At 37.6% G+C, this 18194-nt stretch overlaps 1 protein-coding gene across 4 annotated transcripts; it reads left to right on the plus strand.

Moving 5' to 3' along the window:
- Window positions 1–551: 551 nt before the first annotated feature.
- Window positions 552–17284, plus strand: LOC116306458 (uncharacterized). Of its 4 annotated transcripts, none has more exons than XM_031716525.2 (8): window positions 552–1079; window positions 9634–9747; window positions 10580–10714; window positions 11130–11379; window positions 12255–12350; window positions 13286–13321; window positions 13527–13707; window positions 14381–17284. In XM_031716525.2, exons 2-8 carry the CDS (start codon window positions 9691–9693, stop codon window positions 14526–14528), a joined length of 903 nt encoding a protein of 300 aa, XP_031572385.2. In that variant the 5' UTR covers window positions 552–1079; window positions 9634–9690; the 3' UTR covers window positions 14529–17284. The 4 variants fall into 4 exon arrangements, with proteins under 4 accessions (XP_031572385.2, XP_031572388.2, XP_031572386.2 ...); XM_031716528.2 differs by lacking the exon at window positions 552–1079 and adding an exon at window positions 3580–3639; XM_031716526.2 differs by lacking the exon at window positions 552–1079 and adding an exon at window positions 4924–5270.
- The last annotated feature ends 910 nt before the right edge of the window (window positions 17285–18194 follow it).

The following is an 18194-nucleotide window of genomic DNA, read 5'->3' on the forward strand; positions in this document are numbered from 1 at the left end:
ATCCATATTTGTGTCTTCTCATGCACAACCGTTAAACAAAGAAATGATACACTAGGGAATGACAGGTGTTCTAAAAATGGGAAAACATTGGATTAGGTCAACATCTTAAAGTGCATCCGTCGACGAAAAGAAAGTACGTGCGGTTGCTATAACAACTTTAGCTAAATACGGTATTTCACTAGAGGGCCGTGTTAAATTGATCAGGTAAAATCTTTCATTCATTCATTAAATTGATGGCTTTGCATTCCTTGTGGATCATCATTAGAACACATTAATAAAAGCGATTAGTGCCCAGTGCATTTTCCCGCCCACCTAAATTGAATTTGAGAAAAATGAAAACGGGAATTTACTTAAGAGAGTGTTGATGTAACGTTACAGTCAAACCACCTCAAGCGTGAACACGCAGAGGTTATAAATGATCCTTTTTTATTTGGACTCTTGATTTCATTTTTCGATTTTAACTTTATTATTGAAAACGAAGCGTTCGATATTCAAATTGGAAGAGTAGTTTGAAAATTAACTTAGACTGTATGCTCTTGTTTTTAGCGGAAACAAAAGGTAAGTCGACATTAATATTACATATTTGTATAAGAATATATATGAAATATATATTTGTACTGCGGTTGTAATGTATCAAATTGAGCTGATCCTCGCAGTATATCAAGCAACTTATGCAGCTGCAAATTGAAAGACTCAGAAAAACTTCTGTGTCTTGAACGGGATTTGAACCCGTGCCCGTGCATATTCCTTGCACAAAAAGTTGTTCTTGCCTTTTGTATAGTCTAGGCTTTTGAAGGCTTCGTTTTCAATAATTAATGCTCGAATTGAATTATGAAATCAAGAATCCAAAGATGACAATAACTAAAATCCAACCATTTGTTCGGAGGCGTCGGTACGTCCGTGTCGCCTACTCACTTCAGTCGCGAAATTTGATTGGTCGCGAGAAAGGAAACGTCAGTTTGATGACATGGAAAAGCCACGCACGGAGTATAGCTACGACAATCCTCGATAGCAATAGAATGGAGAACAACAGCCGTTTGTTTCGTAGTTATTCAGCTGAAATGGACTTCCAATAACAGGTATTTTGATTTAATTCAAGCTATTCCTGTGTTAGTTCCTCTAATTTCTTTAAAAAACTTTGTGCAACGGTTTTAGCTGAAAATCTTCTACTAGAATATCTAGTTATTTCGAACCCTTTCACGTATCGAAATATTTTTGAAGCCGCAACAGTTTTACCAGATACGTGACGTAGACGGAAGACCAATCGTCAAAGAAAAAGTTGCGGATTCAGACTCAAGATACGTGTGGAAATGTTTGCTTATTTACCGTACTTTTTACTGTCATCAAGCGATGAAGACCCCTTAGAAGCGTCCCCTAAACAACCCCATGCTGCAATGCATTCTGTAACTTACTACGAAAAGGCCAATTTTGCGCACTATAAATTAATTTTCAACTCATTTTGGAAATTCAAAGGATGAGTTAACGCAGATCACAGTCCTCCGGGAATCAATCAAGCTGAATAATTGTCTCACGCTTTCTTGAAGTTTACTCTCCATTAGAGAAACAATTAAGAACTAAGAACTCTCTACCGGGCCAAGTGCACATTCATCACACCAAAAGGTTACATAACTGATGTCCTGGGGTCCTGATACACGTGAGAAAGGCAAGAAAAATTTGGCTGCTTTTAAACCCTTACATATAACAACTTTTATTGATAAAAAAGAAAGCATTTTCGTTTATTTAGCTAGTGAAGATTTTACAGTTGGTAAATTTTCAGTAAAAGTTGACCAATTCCACCTGTAATCAAGCTGTTCCTGTTCTAGCTTAAATCCGCCCAGAGGTTGTTTCAGGATTAGGTCTGTGAGTTAGCCGTGCCCTGACTGAGATCAGCCAAGAGGTTGTTTCAGGGTTCGATCTGTGAGTTACCCATGCCCTGACTTAGATCAGCCCAGAGGTTAAGTTGTTTCAGGGTTCGATCTGTGAGTTAGCCGTGCCCTGACGTTAACTCAGCCAAGAGGTTGTTTTAGGGTTCGATGCCTCGTTTTCTCCCTGCCGTGAGCCATTGTGGACTTAGAAATAAGAAAGACAATTCGCGAAGCATATTGGTAGTGGGAGTAAAATAACATCATGCAAACCGGTATGTCCGATTGAACCTCAGTTGTCTGCCTTTACCTAGATCAGCTTAAAAAATCAATTTAAACACTAAGAACGGTTGAAAATTGTGATCAAAGGGGTCTACGTTTTTGCTTTGCTTACGATGCCGATAATATTCCGGGGGAAAAAATTATTTAATTTTCCTCTGAAACAAGAAAAAAAAAATTGCAGCAAGAAGTTCAGTTTAAGACTGCGATGTGTGATATCTTTTTCCGATCTCTATTAGTTGCCTTTTTTAAAGATTTCGATCTTAATACTAAACGGATATGAATAAGATACTACACTAGACTGGCCAAGCTCATGTTCAATTGTATTGGCTATCAACCACTGACACGTAAACACAGCTTAGAAAAAGAAAAGATAAGATCCGAGAAGAAAAGCTAAAATGGAAAGCTCTGGAAAAATACCAAAGATCTAAAATGAGATACTAAATGAGATAAAAATATAACGGGTATCCTTCATAAAACGTAATGCCAAAATTTGTATATATATTTCTACTGATTTGATATTTCTAATATACACCTAATTGCAAGAATGTTGTCGTCCAAAATAATTAAAAAAAAGTAACAAAATAACAAATAGGAATTTATTAGAAAAACCTTTTCTATTCGGATTCAGTAAAGCCCCCTAGATCGATAAGAATAGCTGTTTTAGTATATACCGACGAGGTAATATCGAAATTGCTAGTCTATACCTTTGAAATAGTGAAATAATCAAACCTGTTTTTTCATTTTGATTTTTAAAAAAAAGTAATACTAATAGTAATATTGAATTTTATTTATTTTATTTTTATATGACAACGTTCTTGCAGTTACGTGTATATCATGCAAATATACTATCTTAATTTCAAGATTATAGGAGATAAAAATAAAATAAAGCTGTTACTCAAATGCTGCCTTCCTCCGGCTTATTCTTATCAGACAAAGTCGTTTAATAATTTCCTGATTTTTTGTGCATTTGTTTAATTCTAAACAAGAAGATCAGTTTGTATTTTGTGGTAAAAACAAAGGGGTACTGAAAAGGAAATAGGAAAAGCAAGAAAAGAGGAACGGAAAAAAGGAATATGACGGAAGAAAGGGCTAAAATATACACCAAGTTAAAACACCTGTTTCAAAAAACGTTACTGGTCGAAGATCTGAAATTAAATTTGAAATCTGAGATGGAGTAACACGCTGCAAATTGTAGTATATTCAATGGCGAACAACGTAATTTCCCTTTAGATTGGAATACGAAGAATGACGTACTATTGAGTTAGAAATGTGATTTTCCGTACTTTAATTAATAACGAAAAATAAATAAAAGCACGACTAATCCGTTTTGTCTCAGATTGCTGATTTCAGACCTCCGATCGTACCGACAACTTTTCTTGAAATAGAGGACGAACAGGTACGACCAACGAGCTTTGATTCAGTAAACAAAACAAAACAATCAAACAAACAAAAACCACAAAACAAAGGAAGAAAGACTTACATCAATTAAATTTAGGTAAGTTGTTTTAATTGTCGTTGTTCAATAGCGTGATTTCATTTCTGTCAGCCCGTACGCATTATCAATCAGTGGGTATTTTGTTGATAGGCTCAACATACAGTCAATTCAAAAAATGTTGTCGTCGAGCAACTCAAGCCTACGCAACTGGACCATAAGGAACTCTAGCAATAATTGAAGCCGAGTTGACTCCTTAATATTATCTGACTAGTTATGCCTGGTTTACAGCACGAACCTTCGTAGGCGAGCGGGAAGTGTTGAAGGAGACGTTTTTTTAATGCCTTTTCATATTTTCGAAATTGTACAGCTGAATCATAACTACCTTGTTTTTCTTTCCCTAAACCCGAATACATGCATTTGATGGATTGTTTCTCGCCATTATTATCTTATTACTAGCGGGAACAATTAATTGAGAACGAATATTTAACTGCTTCAGTGATTTTTACCCATATTCCTTTCGGTCCAGTCGCGTAGGCTTGAGTCGGTCGACGACAACGTTTTTTAATTGACTGTATGTTTCCTACCTTCGGTCTTCCTTAGACTCAAAAATAAAGAAAATACTGATTTTTAAAAAATCATCAAATATCTTTTAGGAATATCACATTGGTCGTTGTTGATTAAAGATATTTGGTTTTGACGGAAATTTCGCTGTGACGAACAAATTAATGCATTGCGCGCCTAGATTGTAAATGGAGCCACCAATCAAAACAACCTCAAGCAGTTGGAATCCCTGCCTAGAACACCGCAGGCTCAAGAGCTGAATAACGTGTAGAAGTGCACGTTTGAATGTGTTATTTGCAGGTGTTTTGCCACATCAGTCGTCAAAAGAAAAAATAATCCCTGTAGACTTCTCCGCAGTTTAAAACTCGAGATTTAAAGGACAAGCAACTCCTAAATTAGCCAATGTTCAAATCCTTCATTTAGGGCTTTCAGAAATAAATTGCGCTTCTTAAAAACAGCACCCCTCAGTTTGATTATCACCTATTTCAGTTCTGTTGCTAATTGAATTCGAGTATGGAAAAAAGAAAATTCATTTAGAAATAAAAAGAGCCAAAAAATAACGCGAGGAAGAAAATGTCAGCTATAAACTAAGACTGTCAACATGTTACTTTATTTGTAGTTAATGGATCAAAAGTTCAAGTCAATATATTAAAAAATCTTAATAGAATTTTTATTGAAAATTTAAAGTGAAGTGCTTAATCGGATAGCCATATCCAGCTGTGAGGAGCGATGTCAGCAATAAATTAATTTGTTGTGAACCAACACTATAACAACGACGAGAGCTGAACATTTGATATCTCGTGAGAAGACAAGCAATGGTGAACTTGTGAAGGGTGATGACGGTTAAACATGTTTTGGGGGCATCTAAAATTCATATTTGAGTACTAAGCTTTAGTCGTATGACACTACATGTATAGCAGGAACACAGGAATCACCGACTGCATTTCTTGAGCGTAATGTTTTGCCCACTCATCAAACCACTTGCCATTCCCAAGAGTATCATTTCTTCGTTTAACGGTTGCGCATGAGAAGACGCATGAAAAAGGATACAACTAAAACAAAGAATCTTATTCTCAAGAGAATGACATGTAGACTGGAATGGTAAAAAACATTACGTCTAAAGTAAAGAGGTATATATAACTCATTATTATTACAAGATATATCGAAAACGTTATCATACATCATTCTGCTTCCATCCCTGCTAATGTTGTTTTTACGACCGCAATATTTAAAGAAAAACAAAAGACTTCCTCTCGTTCGCTTGAAGCCCTATCAAAGTTATCTATTTTCAAATTTAAAAAAAGTCTACAACCTGAAGCAAAATCGATCTCATTGAGTGCAATAAAAACCCTAGCATCGGTTGCACTATAAACACAGCTTGAAAACACTGCTAAAAAGAGTGAAGCCGAATGAATATGAACTGAAAACATCACTGACAGCTGAAGAATCGAGGTTTTTCCGTGCTACCAAAAGCAGCGCGGATAGAGTTTTATCAAGCACAAGATATATATTAAATGCATTATCTGGTAAGTTTAGACTCGGACAAGCTATCAACAGTGGCGGTAGCTAGTGAGTAATATAAAGAAGTTGTGTTAAACGAGGTTCACTCTCGCCGGTTTTTCCACGTGAATTTAACGATGAGTCTCGTCTGTATTTTTGTAAACAAAATGGCTCTTTCCCTCCGATTTATATCAAAGCAGAAAACGAGCAAAAAACGGTATTCTATAGACTCAAGATTGCGCGGGTTTTATATTTGAATCACCAACAATACGTATGTTTTTTATATTTTATTTGTTTTATTTTTTGTTTTGCTATGTCAATATTTTTTTCTATTAAATCAAGTTTGATCCATCTTAATGTATTTAAAAAAATCAAGTTCGTTTTTTCAAACAGCAACTGAACGCAGAAAACAAATTTGCTGCAATTTTCTCATATTTGTTTTCATGTATATCATCTAGTCATATATATTGGTGGACCCCAGACAACGTTGTTTTTGCTCTATCCTTGCTTTCCTTTCAAGTCTTGCCAATGATTGGCTTATTCTGTCACCATATTTTATATTCTGCTCTACACGTTCGTTCTCCATCTGTTGTCTAGATTTCCATAAACAAGTATACAAATTCTGCTCTCTTAATTTAAGTCCGTTACGTTAACAATGTGTGCTGCATGGAGAATTCAGTAGAACTCCTTTGTAAACACAACTTCAAATTTTGCCATTTCAAAAGTAACCATTTTATAGCTTGGAGTTCAAAACCTACAAAGAAAGATTCGCCTAAAGAGACAGACTCCATAGCTACTATTGAGAATGATTTGCTGAATTGCGCTTTCTTGGCGAATGAGATTTTTAATTCAAATCATGACTGAACAATTACACATCGACATAAATGAAAACGACGCTCCACAAAGGAACACTTGCAGCAAATGATACTTAAAGATCGAATTTCCAACCCACTTTCCCTGCGCATTTATTGGCATAAATGTAATTTTTGCCGAGGACGTAGATTGAAAACGCTTCTGAAAATGCCTCTTCCGTGCACTGAAAGTTCACTTAATAAACAGACTCGATCAGTTTTTAAGGCTTTTTTGTTAAAACAACTCTTAATTGTCATTCATTGTAGCTTTTTTGAGTGGTATAATTTGATAATCTACCGTCCGTACTAATAAATTGTTATGAGAGGGAAAATGAATATTTGTACAGACAAACTAAGCAAGATATCAGCTTTCTAATTACTATTACTTATCCTATTAAAGCAAGATAAAGAATAATCGATTAGGTATATAAAAATATCGATATAAGATTTCAGCAAGGCTACCATCACGCACAAAGTAATGGTATTCATTGAATTCACAAGTAATCCTCTTAAGCTCCTCCTATTAGCATTTGTACCTCTGGTTACGCCCTACACAGTTTCTATCCCTTTGCTTAGTTATTTTATCACTATTCTTTTGAGTCTTATGATAGAAATATTCCTCGTAGGCTTCTCTATACATTTACAATATATTCATATATTAACTTTAGTTTAAGCTCTGTTTAATCGTATTACTTAAGCTCGTATTACTCTTTATTAAGATATCACGCGCTCAGGAATTTACTTATTCTTTTAGCCAATCATGATTCAACGATATTATCACATTGATTATAGAATGACACCTGTCATAGAATTATTATAAATACAGCTCATGTAATTAATTAGTTCAATACAGAGAGGAGAATAGAAATAATAAGTTAAGTAAAGTCATATTAGTTTAATATTGAAATCAAGTTAATTTTGGTGCTGGGATGGGCTCTGGGGCTCTCCTCCCCCCCCCCCCCCCCCCCCCCTCCCCACTTATAAAGCACATTGACACGCGCACACATCGAAGGGTGCTCCGACCGCCGTAACTGAAGTCATAAAATAAATGTTAGTCATAGCAATTAGGGATCAATTCTATTTGTTATACATGAGCCGCAATGTGCCAAAATAGGTTGTGGAGCCAAAGGGGATAGGTGATAGACGATAGGCCATTCCAAGATCTAAGAATAGCAGTAATAAAGGTTTTTCTTACTAGTATTACTCTCGCTAAAAACGCGTTGTCGGTCGATGAAACCATTTCAAAGGCCTTGATTTTGCGTTCTTAATTGTATGCCCATTATTCCTCTCGGTCTTGGAATCACCTATCACCTATCTCCTTTTGGCTCCGACAAGTGTTTTTGAAATGGGGTGTATAATATATTTTCCTAAGAATCAGAAAGTTAAAACTTTTTCATTTTGTTTTTTCACAAATTCAGTAAGTCCTGAGAGTGATTTTTTTTACACCAGAAGTATTCTTTTCTAAGTCAGTACTTGTCGCGTAGACAACGCGGCCTGTTTCTTTGCGGGAAATCAGCCTTTTTTTAAGTACTCGTTGTATCAAAAGCAACAAACGAATCCTAGCGCGCTTTATATCTAGTTTATATATATAGAACTTGTCAGCTGTCAGTAACAGGCCAATCACAGTGGGTGTTATATCGCACAAAGAATGTAGAGAATCGGTTGAAAGTTCATAATATTTCGATTCTACATTGTCAGAAATCAAACACGAAGGTTCATAAGAAAAATTGGGTAGGTACTCAATAGAATTTTCCTTTCTGACTGAATGATCTAGACTATGCGACATTGGCTGCTCATATTTTAAGGAACTAACGACCGCTGTGGCCAGCAGACTATAAAATATTATCAATTTCTTACTTTTTTATTGTTTTGTTAGAAATATTTTTGGTAGAAATCATGATGGCGGTAAATAATGCGTAACTAAGGCAGAAGATGAAGGAAAATCCTTCAATGCCATCAGTACATATTGAGCATTTAAGATATTACACACCAGGCTATAATTATTTCGTTTTCCTGCATAACATACGTTTCCGTGTCGTTGTTTCTATTTTGCGTTAATATAAAGATTCAAATACGTAAACCAAAGTGGAGATACTATCTGTTTGTTGAGGTAGCGAACTCGTCAGTAATCCTCTCATCTCGTTTTCCCTCAGCAAAGTAGAAGGTCAAAGTTTATATTCATGGCGCTTGAAACTGACCTTGTTTTGCTGAGACAAGTGAACCTAAAGTACCTAAAGATTCCTCTAGAAATCCTTTAACGAATTTAGAAATATTACAGTAAAATCTTGGCGCAATTCTTTTTTTTTTTCCGAACCATGGTCTGACGCAAGTCGACCTTTGAACTTGAGTCGAACTAGAAAATGAGTTCAAAATAAATATCACAAAACATAATGCGCAAAATCAGAATAGAATAGATTGGATCCTTCTAGCTTGGTCTTAATGTTTTCCCATTTCAGACCACGTGGCATTCTCTAAAGAGTCATACGAGTACAATTCAAAACAAACACTTCAAATTGAAATTGCTTTAAGTTTCTTCACAGAATCATAATACCTTGGTAGTATGAGGATATTTTCTGAATGCCACGAAGAGCGTCGTTCGTGATTACGTTTCAAGAAAAGACAAACACGTCAATTGATTGCAATCTCATTATTAACGATATGAGAATCGCTTGAGATTTTTTTTATTTTTCGTAAAATAATATTTTAATGCGATTAGAATTTGTGATATACTTATTATTTTAACATGCAGCAACTTGTCTAATTTGCTCCGCAGCAACAGTCGTCGTTTCGGCTAATTTGCATCACTGACCTCGTTTCTTATTTGCAGCACTGAACTCGTTTCATATTTGCAGCAACTCGTTTCTTATTTACAGCAACTTGCTGCATGTCCCGATGGCCACCTTAAAAAGAAGGTTATAAACTCTTGTCTCAAGATCCAGCTAGTAATCGTAATTAAACTTGAATTTCGACACCACAAAAACGCGTATTTTTGTATTAAACTTCACAAAGACATTGAGTGGCTATTATATGTATAAAGTTTCCGCTTGTCCTTCCTCGGCCCGCACAATAACTTCTTAATTTAACTTTTCTAGAACCTTCCAACGTGACCCTCAAAATATCCTTTTCTGCTTTCTTTATTCAGTTTTAGAAGCAGAGTCAGCTCCTTCTACTGTTACAGACCTCACCGCTGACAAACAAAATGAAACCGAAGACATGCGAGGCATGCGCATCTAAGAGACGCTACAGCAGCAATGAGGTAAGAAATATACTACTTTTAAAATCTTAACCAGTATTCTCTGGAATAAACGTGCCCGCTACAGATGATGGAAGTATCAGTGTTTCAAATGGCGACTTCCAACACATTTCCATACCGTACCAGACCTTTTGCAAATTGCCCATTTCAGATCCCATGGCCTTCCCTTGAGAATTGTCCTTTTATGAAGAACATGTGAAAATATTTACACATGAAAGAATCAACTCCCAAGAGTGGCGTCACATGGTCTGAAATGTGCTCAACAAACAACGAAGCTAAAAAGTTTTCAGTATTGTCGACACTTCCATACGGTAGTCATTAATGCGCACGCGTCGTTTCCAAGCTGTAGAAATATCATAGACTTAAGTCATTCCTTCCAACATACAGTCAATGTCATTAACGTTGTCCACCGAAAAAAGACATTTACACATTTAGACTAAAAGAAATATCACGCGTTTCTTCGAACGTTCTGTCATAAAACAAACGCTGAAATACAATTCTCCATCTTAAGTCCTTACTAAATGGTCAGGGCATTCTGGATTTTCGATTAACGAGTTGAATTTTATATTTAAAGTTCAGGCTCACTTTAGTCTAAATGTGTAAATGTTTAAATGTCTTTTTTCGGTGGACAACCGTTAATGACACTGACTGTATTTCCAACGTATTTCCAATAATTTTTTTTAAAACGCACGCACCATCACCTACTAATATCCAACGTCTTCCTATGATATTTCCAACATATTTCTAACATATTTCTAACGTATTTCCACCATGGAATCAGTTATGTACGTCCAAATGGTTGGAGAACTGACTTCCTATTATTCTTTCAACATAGGAAACTGCTAGTAGTAACGATGAAAACAATGGAAAACCTCGAGTCAACAAGAAACCCATCGAGAAGAAAATAAGAGAGCGTACCAGTCCCCCGACCACTGATAATGAGCGCGGCAGTTCTAAAATTACAAAAGAGGTCAGCAAAAGCCAACTACTAAATATTCTAATTCGACCCTAGGAGATATTCACGATAGGGCTAATCTCAATATCTCCTTTCGCACTCACTGATGCGAATAAATTAGTGATCAATCGGGTTATCACATTTTTAAAAATTAAGAATTATCCGGTAATCGCCCATCACCTCTGAAAGTGAAATCCCGGATGTCAAATCGCAGAAATGAATGTACTGTCTAATTTCATGCATGCTAAATAACCGTACTTGTGCATGAAAAAGTCACTACTGACATCGGGTATTTAACATTTCATCATGTCTCGATCTGTTGAGGGGGAGGGGTTTTCGACGGTACCCTATCTAAATTGATGAATTAAATAGCGTCCCTATATATTTTTGGACCATGGCCATGATGTCTGATAGACACGATTGCTTTTAGAAATCAGGTCCAGCCTCTGATGCTGCCCAGAAGCTTGTATCATCAGCAGAAATCGATAAGATTGTATCTGATACTGTGAGTGTTTCTATAAAACAAAGAGAGGAGGAGCCCCTGGGTGAAAGAACCGACCGAGAATCTTCTGATAAGAACGACAAGAGCGTTGAAATCGTCGTTGAGGAAGCTATCAAAGAGCGTGCTGCTGAGGAAGATATGCAAAATACTGGCTTGAACAGAAAGGACGATGCAGTAGGTACGCGATCATGATATGTAGTTTGTATATCATCATAATGAATAATAATTATTATATGATTATGATGTTTGTGGGGTCTGCCACTATCCCAGACACAAATATTCTTGGAGTGAAACCACGTGACCGAAAAATCCCTCGACTTATAAATAACAATGAAACCGCCGCCATCTCGGTTGATCTAACACGAAAAAGTACGAGAGAAGCTTCATGATTAATGTTAAAGTTGTTATCGTCAACCAACATGGTGGCCATGACGTAACATGCACCCAAAGAATATGCAAATGTGCATCGGGGATAGTGGAGAATTTACAAGCATCATGTTCGTCAAAGCCCACTTTCAAAAGCGCTTCGCCGTATTCTTCGATGTATTACTCCATCGCTAAAGTAATTATCAGGAATATGATTTACTTTGATATTTTGAATTATTTTAGATCCGACATTTATAAATGATTTTCAAGGCTGATTGAAAATAACTTCTACCATTAATAGACGTATACGGCGGATGCTACATTGCGCGCAATCATGGTGCAGGCAATATCGATGTTGCGAGCCCTGTCACACGACACCATTTTTTGCACGCGCGCAATATAATGTTGCTGAAGTGGAAAACAATTCTATTTTCTACTTCAGCAGCATTGTCTGCAATATTGCGCGCAATGTTACACTATGTATCCCCGAGAGAGCTTTAACTTTAATTATGCAATCAATGCATCAATCATGGTCGCAAGTATCATCGCGAGTATAGAAAAACTGTGAGTGGAGCCCAAGGCATTTATGCAGAATAAAGAGGATGAAAGAGAAAGCATTCACGTCTCTGTGTCTGTCTTAACTTTAATTGATATATCTGTTAGATAATTATGTGGCTTTTGTTTAAGTTGTGGGTTCGAGGTCGTTGAAAGATGAAATCAAAGAAATTGAGCAAATGTGGGCGACAATCGAAGGCAAGCGAAGCATTTCTGTTGGCAGCAAAGGTAAAATATTGTCATCCTTCGATAGGAGTACACGTACTGACTAAGAGAATGTACGTTTTTCTATTGGGGGAGAAGGCCGCGGCTAGTCAGAGGGAAGGGTCATCAGTAAACATCTGAACTTTTGTGGATCAAGGATCAATCCTTTTTATTTTGACGAAAGCTTTTCCTTGTTCACTTATAGGAAGGTTATGAATTTCTTATCAATTGCATATACAATATCTAATGTAGTGGTGGTGTGTGGGAGTGACAGTGGGCCAAATTTTGTAAATAAAACAAAACAATTTGTTTATTTATATTTTATTTAGGGGACAGTGAATAACTAAATAAATCAATTATAAAAGCAAATCGAGTATTGGAGGCATTATTCAATTTAAACACACTTATGAAAAATAAAATGAAATACATGGTAAACCAGTCTTTAGCTTGCGTAGTGTTTTCCCATTTCAGAAATCAAAAATCCTTTGATTGAATTGCCTAGTTGTATCCATATAAATTCACGGGTGGCGTGCGCTTCTTATGCGTCGTCTCTCACCTATGCGACCTGAGTTCGAGCCCCGAGTAGAGTTGTTTGTTAGTTCTCTCCTGTGCTTCGAGGGTTTTTCTCCGGGTTCTCCGGTTTTCCTCCCTCCGCAAAAATCAACTTCTAAATTCCAATTTGATCCTGGGTTCTCAACTAGCATGGATCTGAGGGTTGCGTTTGTGATTGTCCCACAATGTGATTACAAACAAAAACTGGTAAATTCATGTATCTTTTCGATCATGCGCAACAAATTTAAAGAAATGTTTTTAGAGACAGGGTGGTCTGAAAATGGGGAAAACATCACGCTCAAGCTAAAGAGGTCGCTATTACGATGCATAGTCCATGGACACAGTATCAGGCATTATAACATGTGCATGGTTTCCATATGGTCATCTGATATGTTTTTTGTTGACAGGTCCAAGAGATTCGTTTCTGTACGACTTCCTTGGAGGTTAGTATTGCCAACATGCATCACAATTGTCACACCCTCCCCCTCCCCTCCCCCACTATCTAATAAGCACTTTTCCTCCCTCCACGAGACCTAACCTATACTTAAACTTCTAATTACATCTGTGAGTTTTCCCGCCCATTTTTTCATGGACGGTATCGATTAACTAACTATTAATGCTAACTTTTTCTTCTCAAATTATTTGTAGAAGAGGTAGATAGAGATGAAGCAGAGGCCCTGGAAGCCCTGAATTTCTATTGGTTAAACACAGTTGCTAAAAGCGCTGCAAAACCGAGGACAGATATACCAGAAGAGCACAAGGACTTTTACAACAAGTACTGCAACGGTACGAGGGAGCTGACTGCCGAGTCGGCGATGAAATTGATGAGGTGAGCGTTGGGATAAATATACCCCAGTAAACGCTAAATAAATTAATAATCCCTCTGAATAAAAAAAATTTTTTAAAAAAAATAGTGGGATACAAATTCAGTATATATGTCAGTTTACTGGTTTCTAATTTGGCCTAGCTTGCAAAGCAGGTGTTCTTGTGGGTTTGGGCCGGGGAAAACCTGGGTTTTGGGGGAACTTTGGAAATTTAGAACGAGCGAAAATTGAAACCGAGCAAAAAAAGAAGTGTCCCTTTTTTTGCTAGGTCCCATTTTTCTCGCGGGCACGTAGAATCACATTCTTCCTCAAACCCATGACAATAACTCTAAATTTGGCCCACTGTCACTCACACACCCACTACCACTACATTAAATATTTTGCATACGACTCTCAATTCACACGTTGATTTTTACGAAGGGAAGAAAATTGGAGAACCCGGATAAAAACAACAGTTGGCACAAGAGATAATACTTCAAATAAACTCAACACACATGGATGTGTGCTCATGTAGCTGGTAATAATCCTGTGCACCACCAAAATTTCGGGCCGACCTACTATTTTTACCTAACCCCTCACTAGAAAAGCTTCAGTACGTGAATTACCTGAAATATCTCCAACCACTACCACGTACGTTGTCACCCTGGTTTAGTAATGATGACTTGTGTCTTCTTGCAGTCTTCCACATGTCGTTACCGTCAACCTCAAGTCCAATGCCAAGATAGAGGTAGTCGTATCAGACATATTCCTTGCCTTACAAGACTCACCTGAACTACGACATGAAGATTTTGAGGTGGTGGAGGCCATGGGGATGCATTTGTTTTAAACACCAGACCCATCCAGTCGACTCTCGTTACAGCGGACACCCACGGGGCTGTTACTCGGTGTCTGTAACAAGGGTTGAGCTCATTTATAGCTAGATAGTCCTGGACCCGGTTATACGAAGGGTGAATAGCGCTATCCGACGGATAATTCCTTAACCATAGGATAAGTATATGCTGTTGTTCAATAAATTTATCAATGGGATAACATGTATCCGCCGGATATATATAGCGCTATTCACTTTTCGTACGACCGGGCCCTGCTTTAGAAAACCACAAGACACAACCCACAACCCACTTTTGTCAAGTGTTAAATGAAATACAATTACTAATAATCGTCAATAAGCCCCCCCCCCCCCCTCCACACCCTTCCTGCCATGCCCTTAAGGCATTATACTCTGACAACATTGTAGCATGGGATCGGTTTCACTGATCCACATGGAACTAGGCAATAAGCCTGAAGCGAGATGACGTTTTACCCCCGTCTCTAGACCATAATCCTTTTCACACTGCTTTTGTTCTTTAATTATGACTATTGTTCCTGTATTCTCTAAGGAATCAAAAATTTTAATATGAAAGAATTTTAAAAACTATTATGGTATAGAGTCGGGGGTAAAACGTCATCTCGCTTCAGGCTTATTGGCAACGCATGGTAACTGACTGTTCAGGTTTCTTACAACCCATAGAGCTTTGCATCAGATTTGAGGGGCACTTTGCATAAACGCAATAATTTTCATGTGCAGTGAAGGATAACAAGCTATTGTACTTATGTAAAGTGCATGCCCCTCAAACTGTCGAGAATAAAGGTGCTGACACTCGATGCAACATCGCACGCAACAGGACTTTTGTAGCCTGTGTCTACCCCAAACTTGGTGCACACAACGTTGCATGCAACAAATCTGAAGAACATAGCGCGCAACAAATTTCATCACATGAACATGGCTGCAACATTACCTGCAACATTTTGAAATTTCAAGCCAATCAGCTTGCACCAAATTTATAACTTCTGACCAAATATCACTTAACATAGCAGGCTGACACAAGCGATGTTGCATGATTTTGTTGCAATGTGGTGTCACCCCGATTCAAATTTGTTGCTTGCAATGTTGCGTGCAATGTTGCACCATGTGTCAGCACCTTAACAAACCAGTCAATTACAACCCATATAAATAGAAATCGAGAATATATAGATACGAGATTCATTCTGCTATAGCTTGGGTGCAAACACCTGTTATTCATTAGGTTTCTTATATATAGTGTTCACACCATAAAAGACCAGAATGCACTGCGCTGGCTATCAGAAAAGCGTCTATGCACGTGGTAACACACGTTGTACAGGGGCGGATCCAGTATTTTGTTCAGGGAGGAGTGCTGCGCACAAAGTTAACCCAGGGAGGGGTGCACCCCTTAGAATCAAAGGAAAAAAGTATTGGTTATCTTCGTAGTAGGGACACAAAGTCGAACCAGGGAGGGGTGCGCACCCCCTGCACCCTCCTCTGGATCCCCTGCTGTACCATCAATAGATGATCTAATCACAAACTAAAGTTTAAAAAATCATATAACCGATCTAAGCGAGTGATTCAAGACCCGCAGCTCTTCTATTGGTGCGCTAGCTTTCCAGAAAAACCAGTCCCATTACGACTTTATTCACTTCGATATACTATTAAATCTTATTATTCTACGTCATTTATATATATTTAAGTAGTTAAAACTCCGTTGCAAAGAGCTAGTGAGATCATCATACAAAGTTGTGTCATAACGCTGGTTATTTTCAAAAGTTAAAGCAATGTAACTGTATTTTGTAGCCCCAAGTGCAACATATGTAACCTAGCGTGCAACAAATTCTGGTATACAGTCAATTCAAAAAACGTTGTTGTCGACCGGCTCAAGCCTACGTACGCGACTGGACCGAAAGGGAATATGGATTAAAATCACTGAAGCAGTTAAATATTCGTTCTGCGAATTATTAATTGTTCCCGCTAGTAATAAGATAATATTGGCGAGAAACAATCAATCAAATGCATGTCTTTGGGTTTAGGAAAAGAAAAACAAAGTAGTTATGATTCAGTTCACAATTTCGAAAATATGAAGGCATTAAAGATACGTCTCCTTCAACACTTCCCGCTCGCCTACGAAGGTTCGTGCTGCATGTAAACCAAGCATAACTAGTCAGATAAAACTACTGCAGTCGACTCGGCCTCAATTTTTGCTACCCAGAGTTCCTTTCGGTCGAGTCGCGTAGGCTTGAGTTGGTCGACGACAACGTTTTTTGAATTGACTGTATATGCCGGCTCCGCTAGAGCCGGGACTATAACATTGCCAAACAGAGATTGATCGGGTGACTATTTATCAATTAGGCCCTTCGGCCTCATGGGCTATTGACTCGTAGACCACATTCAGCCGAAGGTTGAAATTATTTTAGTCTTAACCTACTAGGTCAAATAAATGGGTACAAATATCTATAGGTTGAAAACATGAGACCGTTTTTAATTTCTGGTCTTAATTAAAAACCAACATTTCCCGAGTGCTATAGCTAGCAGATTTAGCTAGATAGTGGTCTATAACTAGTAGCTGAGCCAATCAAAGAGCGCGAACTATTCGTGATAGACGACTGTTAGTAGGTTTAGATTAAACAAATTTAGATGGCACATCTGTGGGTCTCTGGCTAGTTTTGGTTGCAGCATTATAAAATTTAGACATGCGTCAAGCCTGGTGCGTAAGCATACTGCGGGTAAATGATTAAACGTTCTTATTTTAATAACTTGAAGTTTTCATTGTGGTCAGCAGTCCCTTAGAGTGCTTACACTATATCTATGAAATAAAATCTAAATAGTTACTACCTAACAATACACAAGGGAGATCAAATACTCAAGACTATAGAAAGATAATACTTTGTGTATTGTTACTAAAGCTGTTCCAGTTGAGTGATAGTCACTAATAGTCGCTAAATAAAAACTGTTAGGTAGTAACTATTTAGATTTTATTTCATGGACATATAGTGTAAGCACTCTATTATTCCAGTTTTGAAATGTTTATATCAATTGATATAATTTGGGACCATACTTCGACAGACATAGAGTGCTGAACCGTCGCGGGCAGCGCGAAGCATTTACGGCTACGCCGGAGATTTCGGCCTCGACACCGCTATCCCTGGATTTACAGACTGATCAGGAAGCTCGGTCAAAGCCTAAGGGAGAGGTTAGTCGGTCCCTAGGCCGTAGATGATTAACCCCTTGCTGTGACCAGCAGACCCAAAATAGCTTCGGTGTCGCCCATGGGTAAACGCTCTTTTCCATGAAGTATATTCGGTATACGCAAGTTTAGGATAACTATTCAATTGCAAATACGCGTTCAAGTCCTTGAAGATTTCGCAAAAAAAGAAAATTGCATACCTTAAGGAGTTCCCTTTTCCAATGAATTTTTTGTCCATATGTTCTCTATCTCCTGATACACAAACAGAGCCTTGGGCTACCTGTGGTTAGTCCAGACTGCAAAATTCAGCAGTAAAGTCCTTCCTTTAATCCTTCATATCTTGGAAGCACTAAATACTATAACGCTTTAACTTTCCAAAAATATGTTTCTTATTTTTTAATAATTTTGGAAAGAAAAATGCCGGCTTTTCTCTTGTTCGATCATACAAAAACTACCCATAATACATCACGCGATGCAAA

Source organism: Actinia tenebrosa, unplaced genomic scaffold, assembly GCF_029948245.1.
Source record: "Actinia tenebrosa isolate PJP-AT-01 unplaced genomic scaffold, QUT_ActTen_1.0 PGA_scaffold7__59_contigs__length_16204524, whole genome shotgun sequence".
NCBI classification, from domain to species: Eukaryota; Metazoa; Cnidaria; class Anthozoa; order Actiniaria; family Actiniidae; genus Actinia; species Actinia tenebrosa.